The sequence below is a fragment of the Diuraphis noxia genome, unplaced genomic scaffold (assembly GCF_037042655.1).
Source record: "Diuraphis noxia isolate RWA-SAM2 unplaced genomic scaffold, SU_Dnox_SAM2 contig0002, whole genome shotgun sequence".
NCBI classification, from domain to species: domain Eukaryota; kingdom Metazoa; phylum Arthropoda; class Insecta; order Hemiptera; family Aphididae; genus Diuraphis; species Diuraphis noxia.
Window position 1 is genome coordinate 59,344,603 of NW_028301712.1, and position 26,090 is coordinate 59,370,692.

The 26,090-nt window shown below is 26.6% G+C and overlaps 1 protein-coding gene across 1 annotated transcript; it reads left to right on the forward strand.

Annotated features, from left to right (window-relative positions):
- Positions 1-1,435: 1,435 nt before the first annotated feature.
- On the forward strand, positions 1,436-26,051 carry LOC107164700 (general transcription factor II-I repeat domain-containing protein 2-like). Its single transcript, XM_089219556.1, has 4 exons — positions 1,436-1,687; positions 23,414-23,528; positions 23,607-23,673; positions 25,961-26,051. The coding sequence occupies exons 1-2, from the start codon at positions 1,522-1,524 to the stop codon at positions 23,416-23,418; spliced, it is 171 nt and encodes a 56-aa protein (XP_089075682.1). The 5' UTR covers positions 1,436-1,521; the 3' UTR covers positions 23,419-23,528; positions 23,607-23,673; positions 25,961-26,051.
- The last annotated feature ends 39 nt before the right edge of the window (positions 26,052-26,090 follow it).

The window sequence follows — 26,090 nt, forward strand, 5'->3', positions numbered from 1 at the left end:
AATTATAATTTATTATCAAAAACTGTTCAATAATTTATATGAAATAGTTTAAAATATATAATTTATTTTATATTTTTAGAATAATTTGGTGCGTTTATGTTACAGTAGCTTAGTTGCGAATATAGGTTTTAAAATTAATATTTATCATCATTCATCGTATACCATACCAACCGATTATCCATCTTTTCGTCCCTATTATATTGTCACTGTGTACTTACGTAACTAAAATATTTCGTGAACAAAATAAATAGTCAATAGAAATGATATTAATCGTATTAATCTTGTAGTAATCGATGTTATTATCATAATTTTGTTTTTTGAATGTCAGAATTTAATATAATTTTGGTTTTTGCTTTATGCTACCGTCCATATTCGATTAAATTTTGAAAATAAAAAGAAAGGAGAATACATATCCGCACTTTACACGTAGGATGTAGGAGACAGGCGCGTAACCAGGGGGGCCGTTACAGGTGTAATAACACCCCCCCCCCCAGCCGTGGTATACTAAATATTTTTTTTATCAAGATAAAGATGCACCATAAGCACGAATTATCTTAAATCGTGATTTGCACTTATTTATCAAAATGAAGTATATTAGTTTATATTACGATAACAATAATGTAAAGCACTAAAGCCGGGATCCAGCATTAATTACTATTATAGACCGTTCTGTGACGTTTTATCGATTACTCGTTTCATGCACGATTTAATATAAGTATCTTTTTATGCAGCGTGTAAGAAAACGTTTACAACTTCTTAATTATTGATTATTTGATTATCGTGATGAACTATCGTATACCTACGTAAAGTTATCAATTTTGTGTTTATAATTTTTTCTATTAATTTTGAATAACACCCCCCCCCCCTTAAAAATTTCTAGCTACGAGCCTGGTAGGAGATCAAAATTTGAAATTAAGAAGCAAAAGTCGTATTAGGTTGGTATTGAATATTTTCACACTGTTTTCAATTTTGTAGTTGCAAATGATAAAATTGTATAATACTAAAGAAAAGTCAGAGATTTTATCAATAAGGTATTAACACGTATGAGTTATAGCAGGGGTCTCCAACCTACGGCCCGCCAAGCTTTTTGCACCGGCCCGCCAAGCTAATTAATGTTTTGAAAATAATATATTATTTTTTATTGTTTTTAATTTATTTTTTATTGAATTGATTAATAAAATAAAATGAATTTATAATATTTTCTTTTGGTAGGAATTATTCATAATAACTTATAATAGTTATACATATAAACTAATACTAACTAATAATAGATAAACTCGTCAATCACACTTATCTGACTTATATTGTACTCGAAACTTACGCGATGATGGTCAGATAAGATACGATCAACTTTTTCTGTTGTAATAATAACGCTATCGAATGTGTAATCGACGGGGTTTTCTAACTGCGCGAGTTTACTGTAATGTATCGAGTATATAATATAGAATCAGTTTTTATAATTATTACAGTTTAGTGTTGTTTCTTATCGAGTGTAGTGCTCTGTGCTGTATTAAAATAAATATGAGCTTAAGTAAAAAACGGAAAGTCGATACAGAGTGCCGTGTTTTTAACAAAAAGTGGAATAATGACTATTTCATCATTGAACAAAACAATGTTGCTTTATGCGTTATTAGCAAGGAAAAGGTTGCTGTTATGAAAGAATACAATATTGGTAGACATTATAAAAGTAAGCACGCATCTACATATAACGAGCTATCTGGTAAACTACGACCAGACAAGTTTGAAATATTAAAACAGAATTTACTAGCTCAACAGTCAATTTTTACAAAACGGTCATGTCAAAATGAATCTCTCGTAAAAGCAAGTTTACAAGTGTCTCGTACTCTGGCGATAGCCGGAAAACCTTTTACTGATGGCCAAATTGTAAAGGAATGCATTTTTAAGACAGTTGAAGAGATTTGTCCCGATAAAATCAATATATAATCTATAACTGTTATAACATTTATTTTTATAAATAAACTATATTCACATATTATAGTATTATTATATCAAGTACATTATAATATAGACATTAGATAGTAGATGATAATAAAGTTAAGCAACTTTCGCTATACTTGTGTTTAAAGGTGGTCATACATAATTGTGTTTGTACCGCCGAGTCAGACTGAGACTCAAAACTGTGAAATGCAGGGAATAGATAGTCCAAGTCAGTCAAGCCACCGAGCTGAACAGTGCTCTAAACACAAAATGTTTTACATAGCTGGCTTGGGCCGTGGAAATGTATTAATTAGCTCAACAACCCAGTAATAAACTAAAATATATAAATAACTAATAAGTAAATGCATATATTTAATATAGAAAGCGTTTAGTTGAAAGACATTTCGCCCTAATTCATAATGTGTTATAATTTAGTGGGTAAATATTTTTATAAAAAATCATATCTCTAACTTTAAATCATATCAACCAAAGAATATCAAATTTATTAATTTTTGGGAAAGAGAGAGAAAAGAGATAAGAGAAATAATTCTTTACTATACCGTATTATTTTTAAATACCATGACATTAAGTTAAGCAACTCAAAATATTAATATAACCACAACTATTTTCGGAAAATTCAAATTTAAACATTTTTTTCGCTAATTAAGACGACATAAATGTTCTGGGATTTTTACTGTACTCATCTCATCGTATTTACGTAGTTATACATGTAAGTACCTAATATATGTAATATTAATTATTATATTAAGTACAGTGGACAGAAGTAAATACTTATGTATTATAATTATTTTTATTTTTCACTTGTAAACCATGTTATACATTATGCAATTTATTTCTATTCATTTATTATGCGTTAGACTTCCGTCTTTCGTTAATGATAAAAAAAAAAAAAATTAAACATTAAATTATTAATAAATAAATATATGAAAATTGTATATTGCATATTATATTACGATTGTTTTACCTAATATTATAGCTGTAACTCACAGGTATGTTAAACTTAATTAATTAGGTCATTTTTCGCAATATTCTATCTTAACAATGATTTAAAATTGACTCTTATGAGATATATTTAATAAATTAATCTGTGGAGTTTTATAACTCATGGTAATATTATAGTATAGTAAATATAATAAAACGTATGTTACATAATTAAATTAATTATACAATTATTATCAGCGTGCATATTATTTCCGTAACGTAATAGCTACAATTTTCACACAAATATAGATCTAGTTTAGATAATATAGTAATTTGAAACTAAAAATCCAAAACAGGATCAGACCGTTGTTTGCTGGTTGTTAGACACTAGTTTCGCTTCACTCTGCATCACTCTGCATGCAAATGGTTAAAGTATCTATACCAATTAAAACCTAACTATCATAATTGTTTAGATTTCATAACTTTTTTTACAAATTTTCTATAATAAATTGGATCTATATATAATTGTTTAAATTCATTAAAACACTTTGGGAAATTACTGAGAAAATCGAAGCATCGGTTCTTCCAAGTATCTAATAGTCTTGCCTATTTCTATAATTCTATATGTGAATAAGAAATGTGCGAATTTCGAAATCTGTCGTGCAAAGTCATGCTAATTGCATGCTAAATATTTTGTCATAAATAATTTTTATAATTATACATTTCGCATGTTAGATACTTGGATGGTGCTGGTGAGATGTGCATTAGAAGGAGTACTTATAGAACATATATCCATAAAAAAAGAAACTTCTAATTTATCATTGATTTAAATTTATGATTAATTAAAAAATTTTTAAAAAATTGCACTAGTATAGGTACCACTCTGCTGTATTATAATTTGCTAGTATAACTATAGGTATTGAATTATTCATTTAAAATAAATGTGTTAAATTTGAATTCAATGATATATGGCATTGTAACGAAAAACTTTTTACTTTAAAGTTTTAACCCCCTAAAGTACCAACTTCATTCATTTTCCTACCTACCAAATATGCTGAAGTACCTACCATATATAGAAAATCGAAACAATTTTATTATCCCAAAAGGTGATGACAGCTGATAGAACAAAAGTAATACCCATCATAGTAAAATCTATAAATCCATTCCTCCTCTTAGAATTTAAAATACAATGGCGTTCCCTATAGGCAAGAACCTTATTTATAAATAATTAAATGAATACAATGTAACTTATAAATAATAATTAATTCTTAACAGTAAATACATTTTCGTAACACAAACTATAATACAACATATATTTATTTATTAAGTTGATATACTTTTTATTTAGGTTAAGATTAATCCTCCTTAACAATAATTGCACTTCTTATAGTTTCTTAATTATAGTTAAAATACATCTAGTCCTCCTCTAAAATTGACATAAATGATAAATATATGGTGGATATATTTTATAGTTTATGTAAGCGTAAGCTTCTCATATAATAATAAAACTTGTATCATGCATTAAAAAAAAACAAAATACCATACTATTTTGATATAATTTACTTACAAGGTAAAACAATGGTATAATAATGGTAAAATATTTTTAAGAAGGGCGTAGTTTGTGTTTTTTAATTAAATAGTTTGCATGTTAATAATGCTTATATATTAGGTACTTTCAATTTTCAATACTTACAAAATACAATACTCAATAATATTTTTAATACTTATAACTATAACCTATAAAGCACAGAACTAGCCCATGTTACTTCTGAAATCTACATCTACTAGGTACAAATGTACAATAACAATATTGTCATCGTATAGTTAAATTTATAGTTTAGTGAATTAAAATGGCACGTGTGCGTACATCTAGCGTAGTATTATTAATATTAATTATAATTTATAATATATTATGTAAGGTAAAACGAATTTACCAATCACCCGGAATACGCTTATGGTAAAATACATTTTTTTTCTACCTACCAATTTAATGTGCGAAAAAGAAAACGTGATGTCTTAAGGATATAAATGATTAAATTTGATTTTGAAAAATGGCCAGCAACGTTTTTAACAGAGTAATTATTATTTTTATTATCATGATTATTATTATTGTTAACCTTAAGCTAAACGCAATATACGTACGTGAAATTTTGTACTTTGATATTTTGTTTATCATTGTTTACACAAAAACGGAGTTCCACTGCACACTGGTGAATGGACTACTGTGTTAGTGTTACTTACAATTGCATATGTGTTAGTGTTACACTGTAATCTCACAATAAGTGTGTTAACATAAAATAGTCATTAGATTTAAAAACAACTCCATCTTATCCCATTTAAAAGACGGTGCAATTATTCATTGTCATAGATTACGATTGACTTCCCACTGTATATTTTATTTTAAGTCTTATATCAATTATTCGAATCTAAATCTAATTTTATGTAAATAAAACTTTTTCTTAGCACTAATTTATTTATTGATAACATTTTAATCATAATAGGATACTAAAATCATGTTTTGACTATTGTAATAATAATTATAATGTATATTTAACCACTCACAATATTATGCTATTGCCCATTATCTACTAAAATCTCTTTATATACGATATAACTTCAATACTATAGCCTTACATACCTAATATATTTATTCCCCTTTTTGAACCCCTATACATAGACTGATCGCGTAAATATTATTTAATCTTAGATTTACATACCTATAATAAGCTAAGTTTTGATCAGAATTTTAATTCAAATACGATTACGATCTGTTTAAAAATGTAAAACAGTATTATTATACCCGAATCCATGGACCATTAAAAACAATGGTCACAGACGTGCAAAGAATGTCTGATCTTTTTTATTAATTCAGTCATTATATTATGAAAACCCTAAATAGGTACTTAAATAAGACATTAAATATAATAATTCTTTCTAATAGTTATTTATGTATGTTCTTATTAATTATCGAGAAATTATAATGTTTGATTAAAATCTCAATCAAAATTTTTATTTGATGGTGAGAATTTGAACTTTACATGATTATTGATTTATAATATAATATAAGCGATGGAGTAATTTATAAACAACAAATATATCAAATATAAAAAATCAATGTATTTTATGTCTCGTGAGATCTGAATAATTTAAAAAATCTGTCCATATTATAAATTCATTATGTTATAAATCAATAACTTTTTTCACTCGATTTATAATAAACATGGATAGTTTATACAAATTATTATAATGTTGCGGAATTTCTACGCTTAAAAATTAAAAATCATTGTTCAAAAATATTTATTTCCAATCACTTTCGGAATAATGTGATCAGAATTTCACCTAAGAATTTTTTAATTGAAAAAAGAAAATGGGATTAATGTAATTTTTAGGCAGAGAGGTTTGCATTGTAATATGGGTTTTAACCACTAAAATTGATTAAAAAAAAAAAAAAAAACCATATGTGGCATACATTAAGATGTAAATATTACATTAATCACAAAATGGTATTCTATTAAAGTAGGCTTTCCAATTTGGTTTTAAAAAGTTAAAACTAAAGTCATTTCAAAGAAGGTGTAAAAAAAATTGACAAGCATTTAAGATTTTTGGAATTTATTAAGACGTATTTTTAATTTCTTTCCATTTTCCATGATTGTATTATGAGAAAATTATTATAACATTAAATTCTGATATGCATTATGCGACGTAGTAATAATGAAGTAATTCGAAAACAAATTCGTATATCGAATGTAGTCACAATTCGATTTTTACACGACTACACGAGTAGAAAGGTGATTTTAGATGTGTTTGTGGTAGGCAAAGTACCTACATATAGTAACAATTTCAATTACGACAAAACCAGTTAAAGCGAAAGCGATGTCTATTCATCTGCCGTTTTATATATTATACGATTCGTAATGTATATTACCGATAATAGCTTTACACAGTGGAAACGTATACTATGTAATAATAATAATAATTACCAATTATTATACATCCATGGTATAATTATTAATCCCAACGTCAATGAAATCTCGTATTGTTATTACATAAACATAGTACAACAGATGGTATAGATGTATATATATTTTTTTCAAAACATTTAAAATAAATATGTAGGTACCTACCTAAATTGTATTATTAAAGTTTTTTTAACATGTTTTTTTACACACAAGTATTTAGTATAATAAAATATTATTATATATTTGTACATAATTATTAATCGAAAAATCTCTGCGCAACATTAATAATGATAATGATAATAATGTGTATAACCGGGCCGTGTCCCCTAGTATCCAATCTCCATCCAGATGTTCCGATGAGTAAATACCACAAACCACAGAAGCAGATATATATAAGCGCATAGTATTATATTTACATTTACCATAATTATTGAACTTGTGTATGATATTTGGAGAGATTTGTTATTGGCCCCAATAATACTGCAATTATACATTCATACTATGTCTAATGTCTATTATATTGTTAAAATAATATAATAATATAAAAAATTAATGTTATTATAACGTAAAAAGTATATACATGTTATGTTTTCTCATTCTGTAGTGTTTATTCAGTGGCGTCCACAGGGTGGTGGGGGGGGGGCTAACAGACTGAAGCCCCCCCCCATTTCTTGAATTATTGTATTTTGTTTTTATATTTACCTCGATTTAATTTAGTTTCTTAAATCGTGTGTTTACCTATTTATTGCAAAGTGCAAACAATGCAAACCATATTGTCCTAAACTAGCTAAACTCCTAAGGTTTATAGATAATATTTTTATACATTCCATAGTCAGTAGTCACGATTAAAGATACTATTTTTAACCGTGCAAATTCGGCCGATTAAACTCCGGTTAACTTTAATCAGAGACGACACAACTAGCCCTAAACCTGTGACAACTGTGTAATTATTTTTTTTCAAGCCCCCCTCCTCCCATTGAAAAATCCTGCGTACGCCACTGTGTTTATTTATTCCTTGCTAACAATTGTGCTTCTTTTAATTATTTTTAGTTCAATTTGTTCTTATTGAATTTAACAGCTGGTATATGTACCTAACAGCTGGTTTGGTTCGTTTACATAATATATAGGTTCGTTCAGTAATTATTTACGAGTTCAAAAGTTTTGTAAAGAGATTTTTTCAACAACTTTTAACTTCATTAGTTATAGTACCTGTGCATGGTTATATTTAATATTCACTAAACATATTATTATTATTATCTATTTCAAAGAGTTACTTTTAATACGAGTACAATATCATGTAATTCAAGCTATTATAACGAGTTATTTTGTAGGAGTTACAAACAAAATATTTATTAACTGTTCGTTTTATTTTTTTTTTTTAATCGTGATAAGAAATATGTTCAAAAGTTAGTTTTTACTTAATATTATACGAAAATGTTTTTAATTTTATTAATTTTTGTTTGAATGGATTTTAAGAAAATTGCAGTTATGGTGCGAAAAAAATACTAACCATTGTAACTTTTTCTTCAAAATCTCTTAACTTTATAAAACTGCTCTCTCTGCGGTATCAACACATCAATACGCAACTATAAACTTCGGAAAGATAATTCTTCATAAAAATTATTACAACTTAAGCTCGTTAACTTCAAAAAATAACTCATAAAGCCCAGCTAGATAACACGTCGTATAGTCGAGCAGGGTCAAATCATTATTATAATGTATATACAACACTAGCTATACAAGAACGGATATTATATTGAATGCTTTCACGCGAGAAAATAACAATGTTTATTATTCGGAAGAGGTTCGTTTATAATTGTCACAGTAACTTGGCATGTTATTGCCGTCGTTGGAAAAAAAAAATATTTACGCTTTATATAAAAATAAACTGTCGTGCAATTTGTCGTGTGTAATTTTCGTACTCTACACACGGAGGTTTTCGGTTGAATTAATTCTACCTCGAATTATTCTGCTATGTTTTCTGCCGACATATATATTTTACATTTATACGTTTACCTGTATCAGTACATATATACTCTAGTAACATACTTAATTAAACGTACGCCCTTGCTGGCACTTTGAGCGCGCATATAATACAGATAATACGCAGCATTGCAAATCGTACGTATAATATGGAGTTAACATTTTCAACATTTTCTTAATACGATAAGAGAACAAGACTCTATCGTTAGATAAATCTTCAAGATTTGAAAAAAAAATTACATACAATTTAATAATATATTCTAAAATCGATAAAATTCTAATAATTTATTGTAATTCTAGGTGATCAAGGTGTAATATAATAATATAACTACTAAATATAAATTAATTTATTATTTTATACTTAATTTTTTTTCAATCAAAAATTGTAAAAAGATAGTTAGTTGATAGATCCTTGACAGGTTTTCTATTACACCCCGTGTATTTTAATACATAATAAATTATGATTTGCACACTATAAGTGACCGTTTAGACTTGGTCTTTCGATGGGAAATTTATTTTACATTTATACACTTCAATGAGGAATATCAATGAAATATATAATATCATTCTTAAAAACCTATCGTGGTAACTGAGTAACTCGCGTTAATACGTAGTATAGAGAATTCGTTTACGCCGTGGACTGCGGTATACATTCACGTCAAAAATTGAATTTGTCTACTGCAGATAACAAAGTTTATCATTTACATTTTTGCGTTTGAAGTAGAATAAATAATTTGGATTAAAATTATCTACTACGTCAGTCTCTACATTTCTGTAAAAGCTATTCACAAATATAAATTTAAAAATTAAATGTTTTCATTTTTTTTTGTTTGATCCAAATTGAATTTATCTACGATTATTCTTTTCCGAGTTTGAAAAAAAAATCAATTTTATCAAAAACTGGTTCAATATTTTTTATTTATTGCTCTTAATTCTTAAAACTAAAGTTTCGGCTTCAAAAACCAGGCCATTATATAGCCACATATTAATTTACATACATTTTTATAAATAATTAAGTTTAAACATATAGCGTCCTTACACAGTTACAACATACGATATATTTAAAAGTTTTTAAATAAAAATAGTGATTTATTTTTACAAGGAATTTAAATTGTTATTCTGTTTTCCCTTAGTTTTTGTATTAATTTTTACCCTGTTAATTAAAAAAGAATTGAGATTGATAGTATATTGATGGCTTTTTAATTTTTTAAGATAATTAAGGGATCTATTAAACACCATAACATTATATAAATACGGTATTTCTGTATTGCTGTACATTTTAACATGTACCTTTAACAATTATACAGAATTAAATAATTACACCTTTACGCGTTTCCTATAGGATAATATATTCTAATATATTAGAAAACAATTTTTTATTTTATTTTTGGTCTAATCGGTCATAAAACGGTGTTTAATTGCGTCGCTATGACCTCTAAACGACTTGTTATAATATTATAATAATAAAATATACCTATATACATCCGGGACGAATATGTCATCGCGGTGCGCGTATGATGAGATTGTATCATAATAATATCAGCGCGCGGCCGTTATGCGGGATGAATGACGTGGCGTTTTAAAACGATTATATGTGCACATTTCAATATTTTATTACTGTGATATTATATTTTTGTTGCTGCAGTTATAGTCAGATACAATATAATATAACACGTTGTTCGTAATGACAGTATGGTACCCATAACGTATTACACTACAGGTTAACGACGACGGTGCGATTCTATGCATTTGCTCGTCTTCGTCGAGTCTAATTTACCGATCGTCATCGTAGCTATTATTGGTCGTGACCGCTTGCCGACGACGCGTGTCATTATAAATATTGTTTTATTTTAATCATCTCGTAATTTGTAAGTCATAATTTAAAATCACGTGGTCGAATTACAATATTATTGCATTAATATCACTGATATTATTATTGCCTGTTATAGACCAGCGAGCAGGTCGCCAAGGGCAAGGCCATCACAGATCACCGCAAATCCGCCCACGTCTCAATTATAATTGTATTATTATGTCAAATTTACGAACCCATCTACAATAAATATAATACTTATATATTATTATATAACGTAACAACGTTCCGACCGCGATGCGCTGCTTAAAAAAAAAAGATTTTATATCCAATTTTTTCACCTACACAAATATGACATAATAATATACTATTATAATATGGATAATATAGCAGGTACCTGCTTGACTGAAGTATTGTGTAGTTTTTTTTCGAAGTTTTGGGTTCCACGACAACCGTAGTACTGTATTTTAATGACGAGGTTTTTTCATGATCATTTTTTTACGTTGACTATACGACGACCAAAACGGTATAACCCCGAAACGTGCAAATAAGCGTAAAATGCGTGAGTACATAATTATTTATTTTCTACGAGCTGTATACTTATGTTAAAATTTTAATAATATGATTTTAAAAATGCTACTTTATAGTTTATGCATGGTAATTTAATATGTTATTAACTATGAACATTTCGTCGTAGTCAGTCACGCGGTCCTTTGAATTTTGCGTTAAAATTTCTGCTTTTCCCCAATATTTTTAGATTCTGAACGGAGTGATGAATATATTGATTTTACAATAATGTGTGTGTTTTTTTGTTTTTGTGTCTGTGTACAACATAACTAGTCGAAAAAATGCTTCAATTTCAAACTTTGGGGGTGGTTTCCCCCCGAAATGTTTTGAGTGTTTGAGTTTTAAATTTTTATGAAATCGCGTAACAATAACGATTTATCCTCAAACCAGGTATATGCATATCTATGATAATATAAGGTATTATGAATTATGATAACTACATGCAATGTTTTTGGAAAAATTGATTAAAATGCCTTATGCAAAATTTGTCCTAATTGAAAAATAAGATATTTTTTTCAAAATAGAATATATGACAATATTTAAATATAATAAATTCTAGACTGACAAATCATCTCCGTTTAGAATCGTTTTTCGTATACAATGATAACTATCATTGCATTCAAATTTAATCTACCCTAGTCAGAGGTCCACCCCACCCCTTAATGTACAGCAGAGTGGTACCCACTTACCCGCTTTTTTAAATATAAATAATGATAAGTGAAAAGTACTGAAGTGTTTTTGCTTTTTACCTTCTAACTCCTAATAAGGTCCACTTTTCTACCAGAAAACTTTTCTGGGAAAAGAAATTGTAAGTTGAAAATTTAAGCATTTTTACTGATCTCAAAAGGTGGCAATAAACACTTAAAATACATTATTTTTTTTTTTGTCATTTATCATCGTAAAATCATTGAATTTGTCGTTCCAATCAGAATTTGAAATATTCAAAATTAATTAAGTATTTAAATAAATATTTATTTGTTATTTCCTATTTGCATTTCGGATAATACTCACGTGATAAAATTATATCTATTGTATAAATATAGTTGTATTATGTACAGATTTATTATTTAAAGTGTAATGTCAAATGTGTTAATAGAATACATCAATATTATCACATACAATTTTCATCAATCACCAAATACCTACCATTGGCAGTCTAAATATTAAAATTGAATTATAAAAAAAAAATGGGATACTTATCCAATTTTCAAATTGTCAAAAAAACAATCAATAATAAGTTATAGGCAAAATAATGTGTAATAATTTAACTAACACAAAAAATTCGTAAAAAGATAAATTCTCTACGTAATAATAATAAAATTGTTTACATTTTTATGAAAATTAAAGCTTTTACAAAATGACAGAAAAACAAAAAAATGGTTATCTATAGATGCATATAAAATGCGTTATATATTCACACAGTCAACTATACGAAAAACATAATAATAAATAATAATATACGGTTTAACGGTGTATTTTTATATGGTTTGCATTTTTAAAATAATTTTTTCAGTAAAAAAACTTTGCGCTTACATCGATGAATTGTATGGATGCAATGTAGGTAGGCGAGTGAAAAAAACTTAAGTTTATGAAATTTAATTATTCGATAAAATAAAACGAAGCTTTGTCAATTTACCATCATAGAACTTTTCAAATAAAATATTGAATATAAAAAACATTTTTAACAATCGCGTATTGGAAAAAGTTTAAACAAACATATCAATATATCAATTAAGTAAGCTTTTTTTTATATTTTATGTAGATTATAATTAATATTCCTGTCTGGAATAACAACAGTTGCAATTAGTTTTTATTTTGAAACCAATAAATATATTATTCAATTTTTATGTGAGTAAAAAAATTATTTTCATTTTATTTTATTAACAATTTGTAAATAAGTAACTTTATATAAAATATTAATTTAACTATTAATGTTTGCTGAATTTTAAATTATAAATTATAAACAATCATTTTAAATAAATCTTTTGTCATTTTCACAATTCGTATATTAAAAACTCAAAGTATATAAAATAAAATCATTTGATGTTTTATAAGTATGATACTATGATAGGTAATGTATTTACGATAGTATTTAGTTTAACAAAAGGCATGTAAAATGGCTTATAGGTATTCATTTTTTCATTCAAGTTCATTAATTTATAGGTACATCGTACGTGAGAAAATAATATTTATAAACATCACGAAATACGAAAATCAAAGATTGAAGAATAAAAATAATGTTGCAACTATACCCCAGGGAAACTTTTTTACGATATCAGCAGCTGTATTTTTGTGAGGGAAATAAGTAATAACATTAAAAACGTTGATTTGTTTCCTTATGAAAATCCTTATTTAATTTATTAATATCATTGCTGTTCTTAGAATTCGTTTAATGGAAAATCTTAATTTAATAACAATAACTGTATATATTCATTTTATTGTTTTTAATATAATTTTCTACTGCAGAATGTAATATGGCAGTTTCACTAAGTATTATAGTTATTGCTTACTGCTTTGACACAGAATAAATTAATACTATTATATCATATAACATTTCTTTGAGACATGAATAAAAACACTTCCTTTAAGAGTTCACTATTTAATAATTGAATGATAATTATAAATATTAATTCTTGTTACGTTATCTTTTTCTTTAATAAATTGCATTTCACTATTTTACCTATAGGTATACACATATTATACTTAATTATGAACTATTCATTTTATATTTATAGATAAATTGTATTATAATATAATAATTATTATAATCCTGATATTTATTGTCACCCTACGAGATTTTATGAATATTAAAATATCAACCTCAAGTTCAAGCTCTTTCCTACTTTTCAGTTTTTCAAGTATAATATGAAGAGAATTTTTTTTTTATGTATGAAATGAGCCAATCCATTATAGTTATTATAATTTATCATTAGTTATTATAAATGTTTAATTATACTCTGCGGCGTATTTATCAAATAGTTAGTTTTAGTTTTCAGAAACTTGGTATAATGGTATGTGCAAACAAACTAACATTTAGGTACATTTTTAGTTATTTGTAATTCAATATTAAAATACTATGATTATATCTATGCGTCGTTCAAAACATCATTTTCTCAATATAATTAAAAATGTTAATAAAACAAACAAAGTTTAATAAAATATAATATAATTATTTACTTCGATAAAATATATAATATAAAATCATATAATACATATATATAATGCACACGTGCATTATTGTACTATATTGTATTAATTAGGTATTGTGAAATTTCGTTAGCGTGTTAACTGCAGTTATACTAGCTAACGTTGTAGTGTATTGTGTATACGTGTATAAAAGTATTTTCTGTATTATGTGTTTAACCATCTCCGTTATAGAGGAAATTTATTGGACTTTGCTCAAACTATTTTACTTAATCAAATAGTTTATCTAACTATCAAGTTCAAACGGATGTTTCTTCATTTCACTCGGTATGCATAGCCATAATAATATATCGGTAGTGCGACCTCGATGTGTATAACCGTTGAAAACGTTGGAGATTTTATCCACCGCAGTTGTTGGGAATGTACAAGCTGCACCTATTATAAATGTATTAAAACACCGATCTATATAGGTATTATGCACTATACTCTCTATAATTCTGTATAGTTCGATCAATGTTGGAGTATTCGACTAATCACTATTCACAAACCCATCTCAAACAGGATTAGTAAATTGTTTAGAGAAACAGAAAGGGAACGAACTATACGGATTGGGGTGGAAAATGTATATAATATTAGACATGGGTGTATAGGTACTTCTTCGGGTAGAAGTACTTACTGCAGCGGCTTTATAGCCCCAAATCATTCGTTAAAACGATTCAGTTCATAATATTACTTGTACTTCACCGCGATCACTATATATATGTATATAATATACAAATAATTACTGTAGTTTTATATTTTGTGAAGGCAAAATACAACGCATATTATTATGGACATAAGTAAAACAAAAATAGTACGATTTTATATATTATAGTGTTTTCAATTGAGGAACTAACGTAAAATATTATTTTATTCTGTTCGCTTGCTTTCGATTGAGATCAGAGTATATCGTTTCTTTTCTCGTTGCAGACATTTATCTATACTGAGCTTGGTAAAAATATAATAACCAAAATTTACTTTTAGTATTGTATTCCGATCCTTTTTTTTATAAATCACAGATTATATTATTCTGCGGTCAAATCGACATCGATAACATTAAACTGTTTATCTGAAATCAGAGCACGTTTCGATATCGGATCATCTAAAATGTACTTAAATAACCATTGCAGTATATCATCCGCTTACATTATTCTATTTTAAATTCACAAGCATCATGTCTGTTATTTTTCCCCATCAAAACTTATGACGATTTTTCAATCACTGAAATAGGTTTTGAGATTATCATTTTAAATGATCTTCAACTCAACGATTGCATACTAGTGGAATTTATTATTACTAATAATATAAGATACGATTATATGAGTAATAATTAGTAAATTATTACAATAAATCGATTTGGTATTACAAGATTTATTTATCGCTTATGTGTATATGAAAAAAAGCCACAAAACTCAAAAGTGCTCGTGACTAATACAATACACAATAAGTATTTGCGATACAAAAATTCATAAAATATAATAATATAATATGTACAATATGATAATTTACTGTAATACTATGCACGATTTATATTTAAAATAAATATTACTATCATTATTATAATATAAATCAAAACACGTTAAATGTAAATAATTATTGTTTGTTAATAGCTCAGATGTTGAGACTATCTATAATATATATATGTATACACACACATTAAATATAACTATTATTTGTACACAATGTCATTTCGTTGGTCCCAAATTTATTCGATAACTTCCATACTGAAATATTTTGTTGCGAAAGAATAAACTGTAAGCCAAACCAAATTTCGCCAATTGTCAATAGTGCACGAGACTAAAATAGGCAATACTTTATAGTTTAATTGGTTCATATGATGGAAAATCAATTAAAATTTAAAATTAACTGTACGGTTAGAACTTAGAAGTTGAATATTTTTTAATCACATTTATTTGAGGGGGCATTTAATATCTTTGAGGGCGGTTATGATGCAATGAATGGTGGGAGATATAGCACCCATAACTCCTATTAGTTAGGTATTATATTATTATTTACTAGACCATTGACTAGGCCACGCCACTGGAGGTACGTTAAATACAATAGTGTATGTTACTATATTATAAGTATAATTATACAATGCATTACGATATATAATAACAACAACAACAACAACAATAACAATAATAATAGTATATCATTAAATCATGTCTGTCATCGAGTGCAAAATAGAACGATAGTAACACCGTAAGATACACGCGCTGCCACCGTGAGCCGATTTGACCGCCATCGTCGTGGTGGAAAAAACCTTATAAATATCGAATTCGGTACTTATATTTATAGTTGATATGATTTAGTCAATCATCGATGGTTCGTATTAAATAAATGCGATATAGTGTACAAATGTTGCCACTAGTTGTTACTGGTAACGCGTAGGTGTATAATAATATTATTATAACATGACAGTTACGAGTTATCAATACCTATCGAATTAGGTTGAAAGAGGTAGGTACGTAATGGGCAATGGCGTTGTGAACGGAATTCTATAATGCATAGGCAGTAGGCGTTATGATGGAAATTTTATTTTATTTTCATTGGCATCATATACATAGTTAAATAGTTATAGTTAATACATTTTCACCATAAAACTATGTTATACATATCAATTCATAGACGTAAATATTAAGCACAACAATTTAGTGTTTAAGATTAAAAAAGACGTATTAGGATCAAAAAAATATAATATATTAAACCTAACCTAACAGAATGATTCGCTCCTACCCTCCCCCCCAATACCTTTAAACCTATTTCTGTACACACAATTTCGTTCACGTCACTCCACAATTAGATTATAAAGCAACTTTATCGAACATAATTCATACATTGCGGTATCGTGGACTGAGGTTAATATATTTCTAAAATTGATATCGATTGTAATATTACAATATACAAAATTGAATTTGGCAAATTCTAGTATCAAAATCAGATACACAATATTATTGACTATTATTTTAAATTCAGAAATTGAAATTTTACGTGGAATTGGGTAAGTGTCTTATAAGTCGTATCTCTCCCATATTGTACGTTTCAAAACTCTTTAGTATATGATATTTATAAATTACATTATTAAACACAACCTCGCGGTGAATAGGTATTTTAGTCTACGAGTTATGACCAAATCTTCACGATTGGCCTATCGTGGTATAGTGCTAGGTACACGATAAACTATGTACCTAATAATAATTTATATAATCCAACAATATTTAACAACCAATGCAGCTATGTAATAACGACGACGATGAACGTAGTTTCTGCATTTCTCCGGTCAGAAAACTATAAAATACATTTCTATTTTATTATTTTATTATTTTTTATCATCAATGAAACGGTGTCTACACGTTTGTAGCATAATATACATCATTCTCCGGAATGGGTATGAAATCGCACATGCAATACCTATATATTATTAATCCAGGCTCAGACCTCAGACATAATGCATAAAAAAATATATCCATAATATGCAATAAATCACCGGAAGTTACATTCAAAATGTATTCAATTCAGCTGTTTTAAATCTAAGTTAATTTACAACGCAGATTTCAAATGTATCTTACGGTTTTAGAATTTTTCAAATGATATGGATTTTAACCGACAAATCATTTATAATAAACTACTATCGTCAATCATAAACAATTTTTATTTTTGGTTGTACATATTTTGTATTTTTCTAATTTTTCATACATTCAAAAGATATATAAGATATTGTAATTTACTAAAGTTGCAGATATTTATAAAGTAAACATGACGTATAATTATTAATTTTAATATGGTTGCCTATAATTATGACCAATTTATTACCATGATGCATACCTTCGTCACGCGTGCATATAATATAATGTATATTATACGTCATATTGTACAAACGATCATATTATAGAATAATAAGGATAAATAAATAATTGTTTCTTCTTGATTCTAGTAAAATGAACAAGGCATTAAAAAAAAAATAGCAAATAAAAAAGTATCCTATAAAAAAAATATTGAATTTGCAAAATATATTTGAAAATATGACTTGTGTTTATTTTATAATCAAAAATTATGTATCACATATTTATAACAATCTAAGAAGCGATTTAAAAATAGACATAAACTTATATAAATATTATTTATAAATATACAGAGAATTCTATAAAATATATTGCGTCCGAAAATTGTTGTGAATTTTAAAACTTTTTTTATCGTTACGTAACAGGTATCTATTATTATGCTTGTTATGAACAGGTTACAATCATAATATACTCTAAATATATATACCTAATATAAATGTGAAAATATTGAAAATCTCGATTTTTCGTCCAAGATCTGATAAACATAATACATGCGGTACCCATCAAACGTGGACAAAACTCATACAATATAGGTATGATAACCATTTACCACTTGTACATATTGTTGATTGTTTTTGAAAAGTATGCGAGAATAATCATGTATGGTCTCCGACGGGTTTTTTTATATTTGCAGACCACTAAATCAAGTATAATAATGAATAATACAATTATCATCACATAATGTTGGCTGCTAGCGTTTTAAATAATATATTATTCTATAATCCACCTTCTATTAATTTTAGAGAAATTTTATTATACTAGTTTTTACAGGTTTACAGCATGATTCTAATATTATGTTATAAAGATCCACAGTTTAAAATATTCAATGTTTAATATAGTCCTGGTTTCTATGTGACTATAAAGGATATTAAAATTCACTTTATGTCCATAAAATGCGAAAACCGTTTGATAAGTAATATTAATAACAATAGTTAATAATTATTTATACTAATTAAACGATGTATAATTCAATATATTACGTGCGGTATCATTCTCTTATTAATCTCAAACAACTGCACACTTTTAAACTACCTATACTACTATGCATATTATATTATAATGTACTCAAATTATTGCTTGTCCCTGCGAACGTGAAGATAAGATCGAACATTTAGAGTACATCTTACGCGCGAAATCATTTGAAGTTTCTCATTATTATATTTCGTATAAAAGCGAGTCAAGAGATGCGTAAAATGCTACATTTATTACAATATTCTACGTGTTTATTATATTCGTTACTTTTATTAAATATTTCAAGTATAACCACGGCTATGGCCTGTAGGGATATTACATTTTGAAAGAAAGCTTTTTTTACAACTACTATATTATATTAATAGTACTCGGGGAATTGAATAATAATATGAAGAAAATATTTTATTTATTTTATTTTTATGATATGCTATATAATATGAATTAAAAACTTTTTTTAGATTTTTTTTCATTATGTTTAAAAAATGTATAAAATATTAACAAGTAGGTATCAAAAATAATATCGCATAACCTAATTATTTAAATTTTACAGATGAAAGTGTGTAATAGAGTGATTCTTTTCTCAAGGTAGCATGTAAAAATTAACAACAACAAAACAATTATTCTTATTGTGAAAAAGTGTATAGATCGTATTTTATAATTAAAAAAAAAACTTAATTTCTACAAAAAAAAAAAAAAAACATCAAAAAACGATATTAATAATTTATTACGAAGAACTTCCCCAAGTTTCATAATTGTCATTTTTTTCTTCATTTAGTCTAATATTTTGTGGTACAGTTTTTATTTTTATTAATATAAAAAATGTAGCAGTTTAATCCTTATATTTATAAAACATAAAAACAAGAGAATCTAGGCCATTAATGCAATACATGATAATAAAATATTTTAATTGAAAAATAAATTACCAATTATAAATATTAATTAAACAATTTAATAATTATTAAACTGAATATAGGAGTAACCTATATTCTTTCAAAATGAAATTTTAAATTTTAAATTTAAATCATGTTTAAATCGTTTTTAGACAATATTTAGACAAATCGATTCGTGATTCTCTAAAAAATATTATTCTATATCGTTTTTGTAAAGGGTAATTTTAATCTTAGGTTACTCAAGAAAAAAAAATGAAAATATAATTGCGCGTTGGTACAGAAAGAAAACAAATAGTGTGCTAACATCCCCTTGAGTTATTTAAAAAAAAAAATTATTTTATTTTAATTTTGTCAGCTTATCGAGGAGAACGAGTAAAAACCTGTAACTATATGAATAATAAAAATAATAAATTATTTAATTATACCTATACAACAATAACGAGTAGAATATTAATTAATGATTTAATAATACTAAAACTATTGAAATAAATAATTATGTTGTTCTGTACAACACATCAAGAACAATTTGTTAATAGCTATCCATAATGCACTTTGCATGTTGGTACACTGTACATAGAATTTAAATACACATTTAAGACGAACACATATATTATACAATTGTACAGCGAGTGTGAAAAAACTCAATTTTTCTTTTCTTTAATTGTATAATAAAATACATAGTGATTTGGTATTTATATATGTCTATATATATATGCAAATAAAAACTTTTTTGGTGACGTTAATATATTATCATTTTTACTGCGAAAGGACGGCAATCTGTAACTTATAACTCTGCAGAGGCAAGCTTATATTTTTGTCAATCTCCGATAGTCATTGGCTAGCTTCGTACCCGGCTGGTCGCGTGATTGATCGTCAAGTTGACACTATTATTATTATTATTATTCCCTTCGAATTCTATTATTATTATTATTATTATAAATATTCTGACGAAGGCCAACAAGCGAAAGTGAATACAAAATATAGTTTACACAAACGAGGAAATGTGGTCCTGGAGTTTGTATGATGTTTACGCGTGCACATTTTACTATACATATTATATTGAATGTTACATTACCAACTAATATCCTTTTAATCAATCGTCACAAAAGGGTAATTACATTATCATTAAGCTCATCTTACAAAAGTCTTCGGCGGGGGTGGACAAACGTCCGATCCTTAATGATTTCAAAGTCGATCTCCTGTAATTTCTTATAATATGTGTACGATTTTTTTTATACAACCATACAATTTTTAAAATATATAAACATCGAGAAATAAACGCACTTATAAGTTACATAAATCTGTTATACATGCACCAATGCTAATATAATGCAGTGTTAAACATCAATTTAACATCATCGTGTTATATTATTTTAAAATGATGAAAACATGACGTACCGATGATGATTTGATATATTAGATATTCTAGTTGTTACTAAATGTTTAATTACTTATTCTTAGTTAATTATACGTTTGAAATGTATTATAACTATATAAATCAGTATTTTTAATATTAATGTAGGTACTAATTGCAATATTCTGACTGACATGTGAGCATATAAGTCTATCTCTTAAGGAACAATATATTATCGTTAAATATTTCAAATTTGAATCAAAATTAATAGTTTGGCCATCCTTTGTGTACGGTAAATATATTGTCACTATATATATATATATATATATATATATAATATACTATTACTGAATTTAATAGGTAATAAAATAATTTAATATTTTGTGCGTTTGATGAGCGCCATTGCCTGCAACTCACACACAAATAAACTACATACATATTATAGGCGACCATAATACCACTTTCACCGAGCTATATGATGATTATATTATTCTTATTTTATTAATATAATAATAATAATAATAATAATAAAGCGTTTGACGACAAGTAGTTATTATTATATTACAGTTCATAATATAGATTTTCGAAACGCACACATTGTTGTATAATATATAACAATATTGTATATTATATAGGTGGTCAGAGATATACCTTGTTAGATTTTTATTTATTGTTATTCATTTAAAATATTTGAATTTTGCAAAGAATTGAACACAATTCTTCTAGATATTTAGACTCACTTATTTTTATTTATTTTTATTATGATATCGCAGTTTATTTGATTTTAATTTTAATTTATGTTGCGTGATTTCAATTTATATTTTTACTTACTTTTTGATGATATTTTAGATGGCGGCGCCTAGGCATTTATACTTTTTGAAGGATTGTTTATTTTTTTTTTAAATGATTATTTTATGCCATTATGTTATAAATAATAGGTACAGTAACTTGTTCCGCCAGGTACTGCTTGTTTCTTAGATAACAACATCACTTTGAAATAATTGTTTCATTTCGCAGTTTTTGTTATAATGGGTTAAACAAATGTTTTGTATTGAATTTTCCATCAAAATAATATTGTCTACAAAATGTTTAATAATAAATATATTATATTAAATAATAAATAATATAACTTACCAAATACATCTGCAATCTGTATACACAATACATTTAAAATTGTGGTCCATACACAAGCAATTATTCATTTTGGATGTAGCACTTTCTTTTTTCTGTTTACGGACAAAATACTTTCAGTTGTACTTATAAAAATTAACATTTAGAATAACTTGAAATTGGTTTTTTGTCATCATAAGACGTCTTATAGACACACACACACACACACACACACACACACACAAACACACATACACATACGAGTAATGATAGTTTTAATACGATTATTATTTATTTGAACGGTGAGATTGTAGGAGTTTATTATAGAAGTAGTCGACGATTGAATTGATTGGTAATATAGAATTATTACAATGATAATGGTTTTATGATATTTATAATGTTGTATATATAATATATTAATTATTAGGTGTATAGGTAATATATAACAGTCAATATCAATTTTGTCTCAACTGCAGTATACAAAATGAAACCATTTAATCGTTAAAATACCTAACAGCTATTTACCAGTAGGTTTTAATACATTCTGGCTGTTGTTTGAGGACTCTTCTATAACACACAACACATTTATTTACGTAATTCTTTTTTTTCTTATTTAAATGAGAATTATTACAAAATGGTTGTTTCAGTATCTCTTATAAATTGTGTACAATGTATGAACCGTGTATCTATAACTCAATATGCGTATCATATGTTGTATTATGTATCTTTTTTGTTATTAAAGAATTTATGTTAGTTTTTAGATTGTACATGTATTGGTTTTCTACAACAATGTATTTCAGACATTTATCTGTGTTCGACAATTTAAATGAAATATCACTTTTTGTTATTTCGTTTTTCAGATTGAACAAGATTGAAATCTATACGAAAAGTCGAAAACATCCTAAACATCATCATCTAAAAACCATGCTTGAATAATATTGGTACACACACCGAGTCACCGCACATTTATTATCGGTAAATACACATATTATAGACAATAGACATATCGATATCCTGTAAATAATATGTTGTGCGTATATCTTTTTTTCACAGTTTTTGTATACAATAGATATAAACTCGTATCAAAACACATTTATAGATAGCATCATAGTGATAACCAGTAAGAACAATTATTTGATTAGCAAATATTAATATATTGACTATTGACATTTTGTTTTAAAATCAAAAGGGCACAACAATATATCAGTAGGAGTCGTTTTAATTTTTAAAATATACCATATACCTAATATTATGTTTAGTATTGTTGCGTGAAATAACAGTAACCTAGCTTAAAAACCGGCTTTTTTACGTCCAATTAACCTCTACTTTTATTTTTTCTATATTATAATTACATTAGAAAATTATTGTTAGAAAGTGAAATTCTTTGTTGTCAACAAAGATTAGATTTTGATACTTAACTAATTACTTTACTCAAATTGAAAATGTCGTAACGCCATAATTTTTTACGTTTAAAATATATATATATATATTATTAGACAAAATACCTAATCAAATAACAACATATAAAAATGAATCGCTAACATTTTTAACATTTTTCTTAACAAAATAATATAATCTTCCATTTTTTCGAACCATTTGTAAATTAAGCATTTTAATTATGCTATTACAAGCTATATTGGACAATCAAAGTATTGTATATCCTGTATAAAGGTATAATAAATATATTATCATCTATATAGGAATAATACCTATATTAGTTGTATTTATAACGATAATTACTTATATTGGAATGTCGATTTCCATCAATCTAAACCACGATCACTAAACTATTATATATATGTATACATATATGTTTTTTGAGTCTGAACAAATACGAGATTGTTTCAATCATCATTATAAGTGTCCGATATGGTGATATACGTTTTAGATTTTTCCTTATCCAAATCTAGTGCTTAAATTAGACCACAGAATTGTGTTTTGCCGACTTCTTCAATCTTGTTTGAGTTTTAAACGTCAGAAGAATGGTTATTTTATAGATTTTCCTTATGAAAGTAATAATAGTACGAACTAAAAAAAATCGTGACGGAACAATTTTAAAACATTATATGAATACAATAAATACTACACAAAGTATAATATTTACTAAAATAATTGCTATGTTATTGATAAGAGAAAAAAGTTGAATTGTTTATTTTGACATTTTTTTCAGTCGTTGCTTATGTACATTATTTTATGATTATAATTTGTAATAACTAATAAGTATTATATCGTTCAATCGTTGTTAATGACAGTCTACAATGTAAACTACAGTCTACAGTCTTATAATGGGTGTGACTGATTGTCTGCACGGATACGATGATCATAAAAACCAAAAAATATCGAATATTGGAATTCAATATGGACATTTGTTTTACTACTCATCTAGAAAGATTATTTTAATGGAAAAAAATCGAAACAATGAGAATGTAAAAGTTAGGTAATTTTTAATAGCTTTTTTTAGTGAAGCTGTATAATATCATAAATCCTTTATTTTACATAATATATAACTGTTGTATGTTATATTTCGACAATCATTAAGTTATCCAGAATAATTGCTACAACTATACATGTTAAAGCTCTACACTATGATTATAATTATTTAAGTGATTTATATTTATTTAATACAAAATATTAATACAAGTAGGTAAATTGTTCGTTGGAAACTGCGATGTAATTAAACGAAAAAAAATGTTACTGAAATATTCAATAAAATGGTATAACCAGTTGTTTATAATATTTATCTACGTTAAGTATAGGTACACGAACTCCGCTTCCGCTATAAACTTAATAATATATATTATATAGGTTAGGTTGGTTGGACAAATCCGATATTATAGATAACTAGATAAGTAAACGATTGTCGCACCGTCACCATTATTTCTTAGATTCCGATAACAATATTTATTACGACAGAATTACAGATATTATGTTGTTATTACGATTCGCTCAAACATGTTTGTACAAACCTAAAGTTATAACGCTCAATTTGGAATTTTGTAACTTTTTTTTCAAAGCAATGAAGTATTGTTAAGTTTCAATTAATACTTCGCAATACTCCACCAAAAATGAACACAACAACCAAATTTCATAGTTTCCCTGTAAGGCCATAATAAATAAATAAGTAAATAAATAATTTTAAACATATTTTTGCATAGTGTATATGAGGAGGATTTATCTATTTCACGGGGAAGAATTATTTAAATATTCCAAAATATACACCTTGTATTAGCAGGGTTTTATTTGCAGTTAAGCGATCGTTTCGTATCGACCTTGCGTTTTTCCGGAACAATATCCAGCAGTTCCGGCGAACATATATTATATTGTCGTTATCGGCACTTTGTAATTAAATTAACAATAATAATAATTATAACAATGATAATAGTAATAATAGTATGCATTAATAATAGACGATGCCGCTAATTATTGAGAACGGCGTTTATTCAGCGCACGCGCGTATACTACATTGGGGATTCGGGACCGGTTCTAACGGTGGTGGTGGTGGCCCACGAGACAGTCCGGCAGATGACAGCGTGCTGA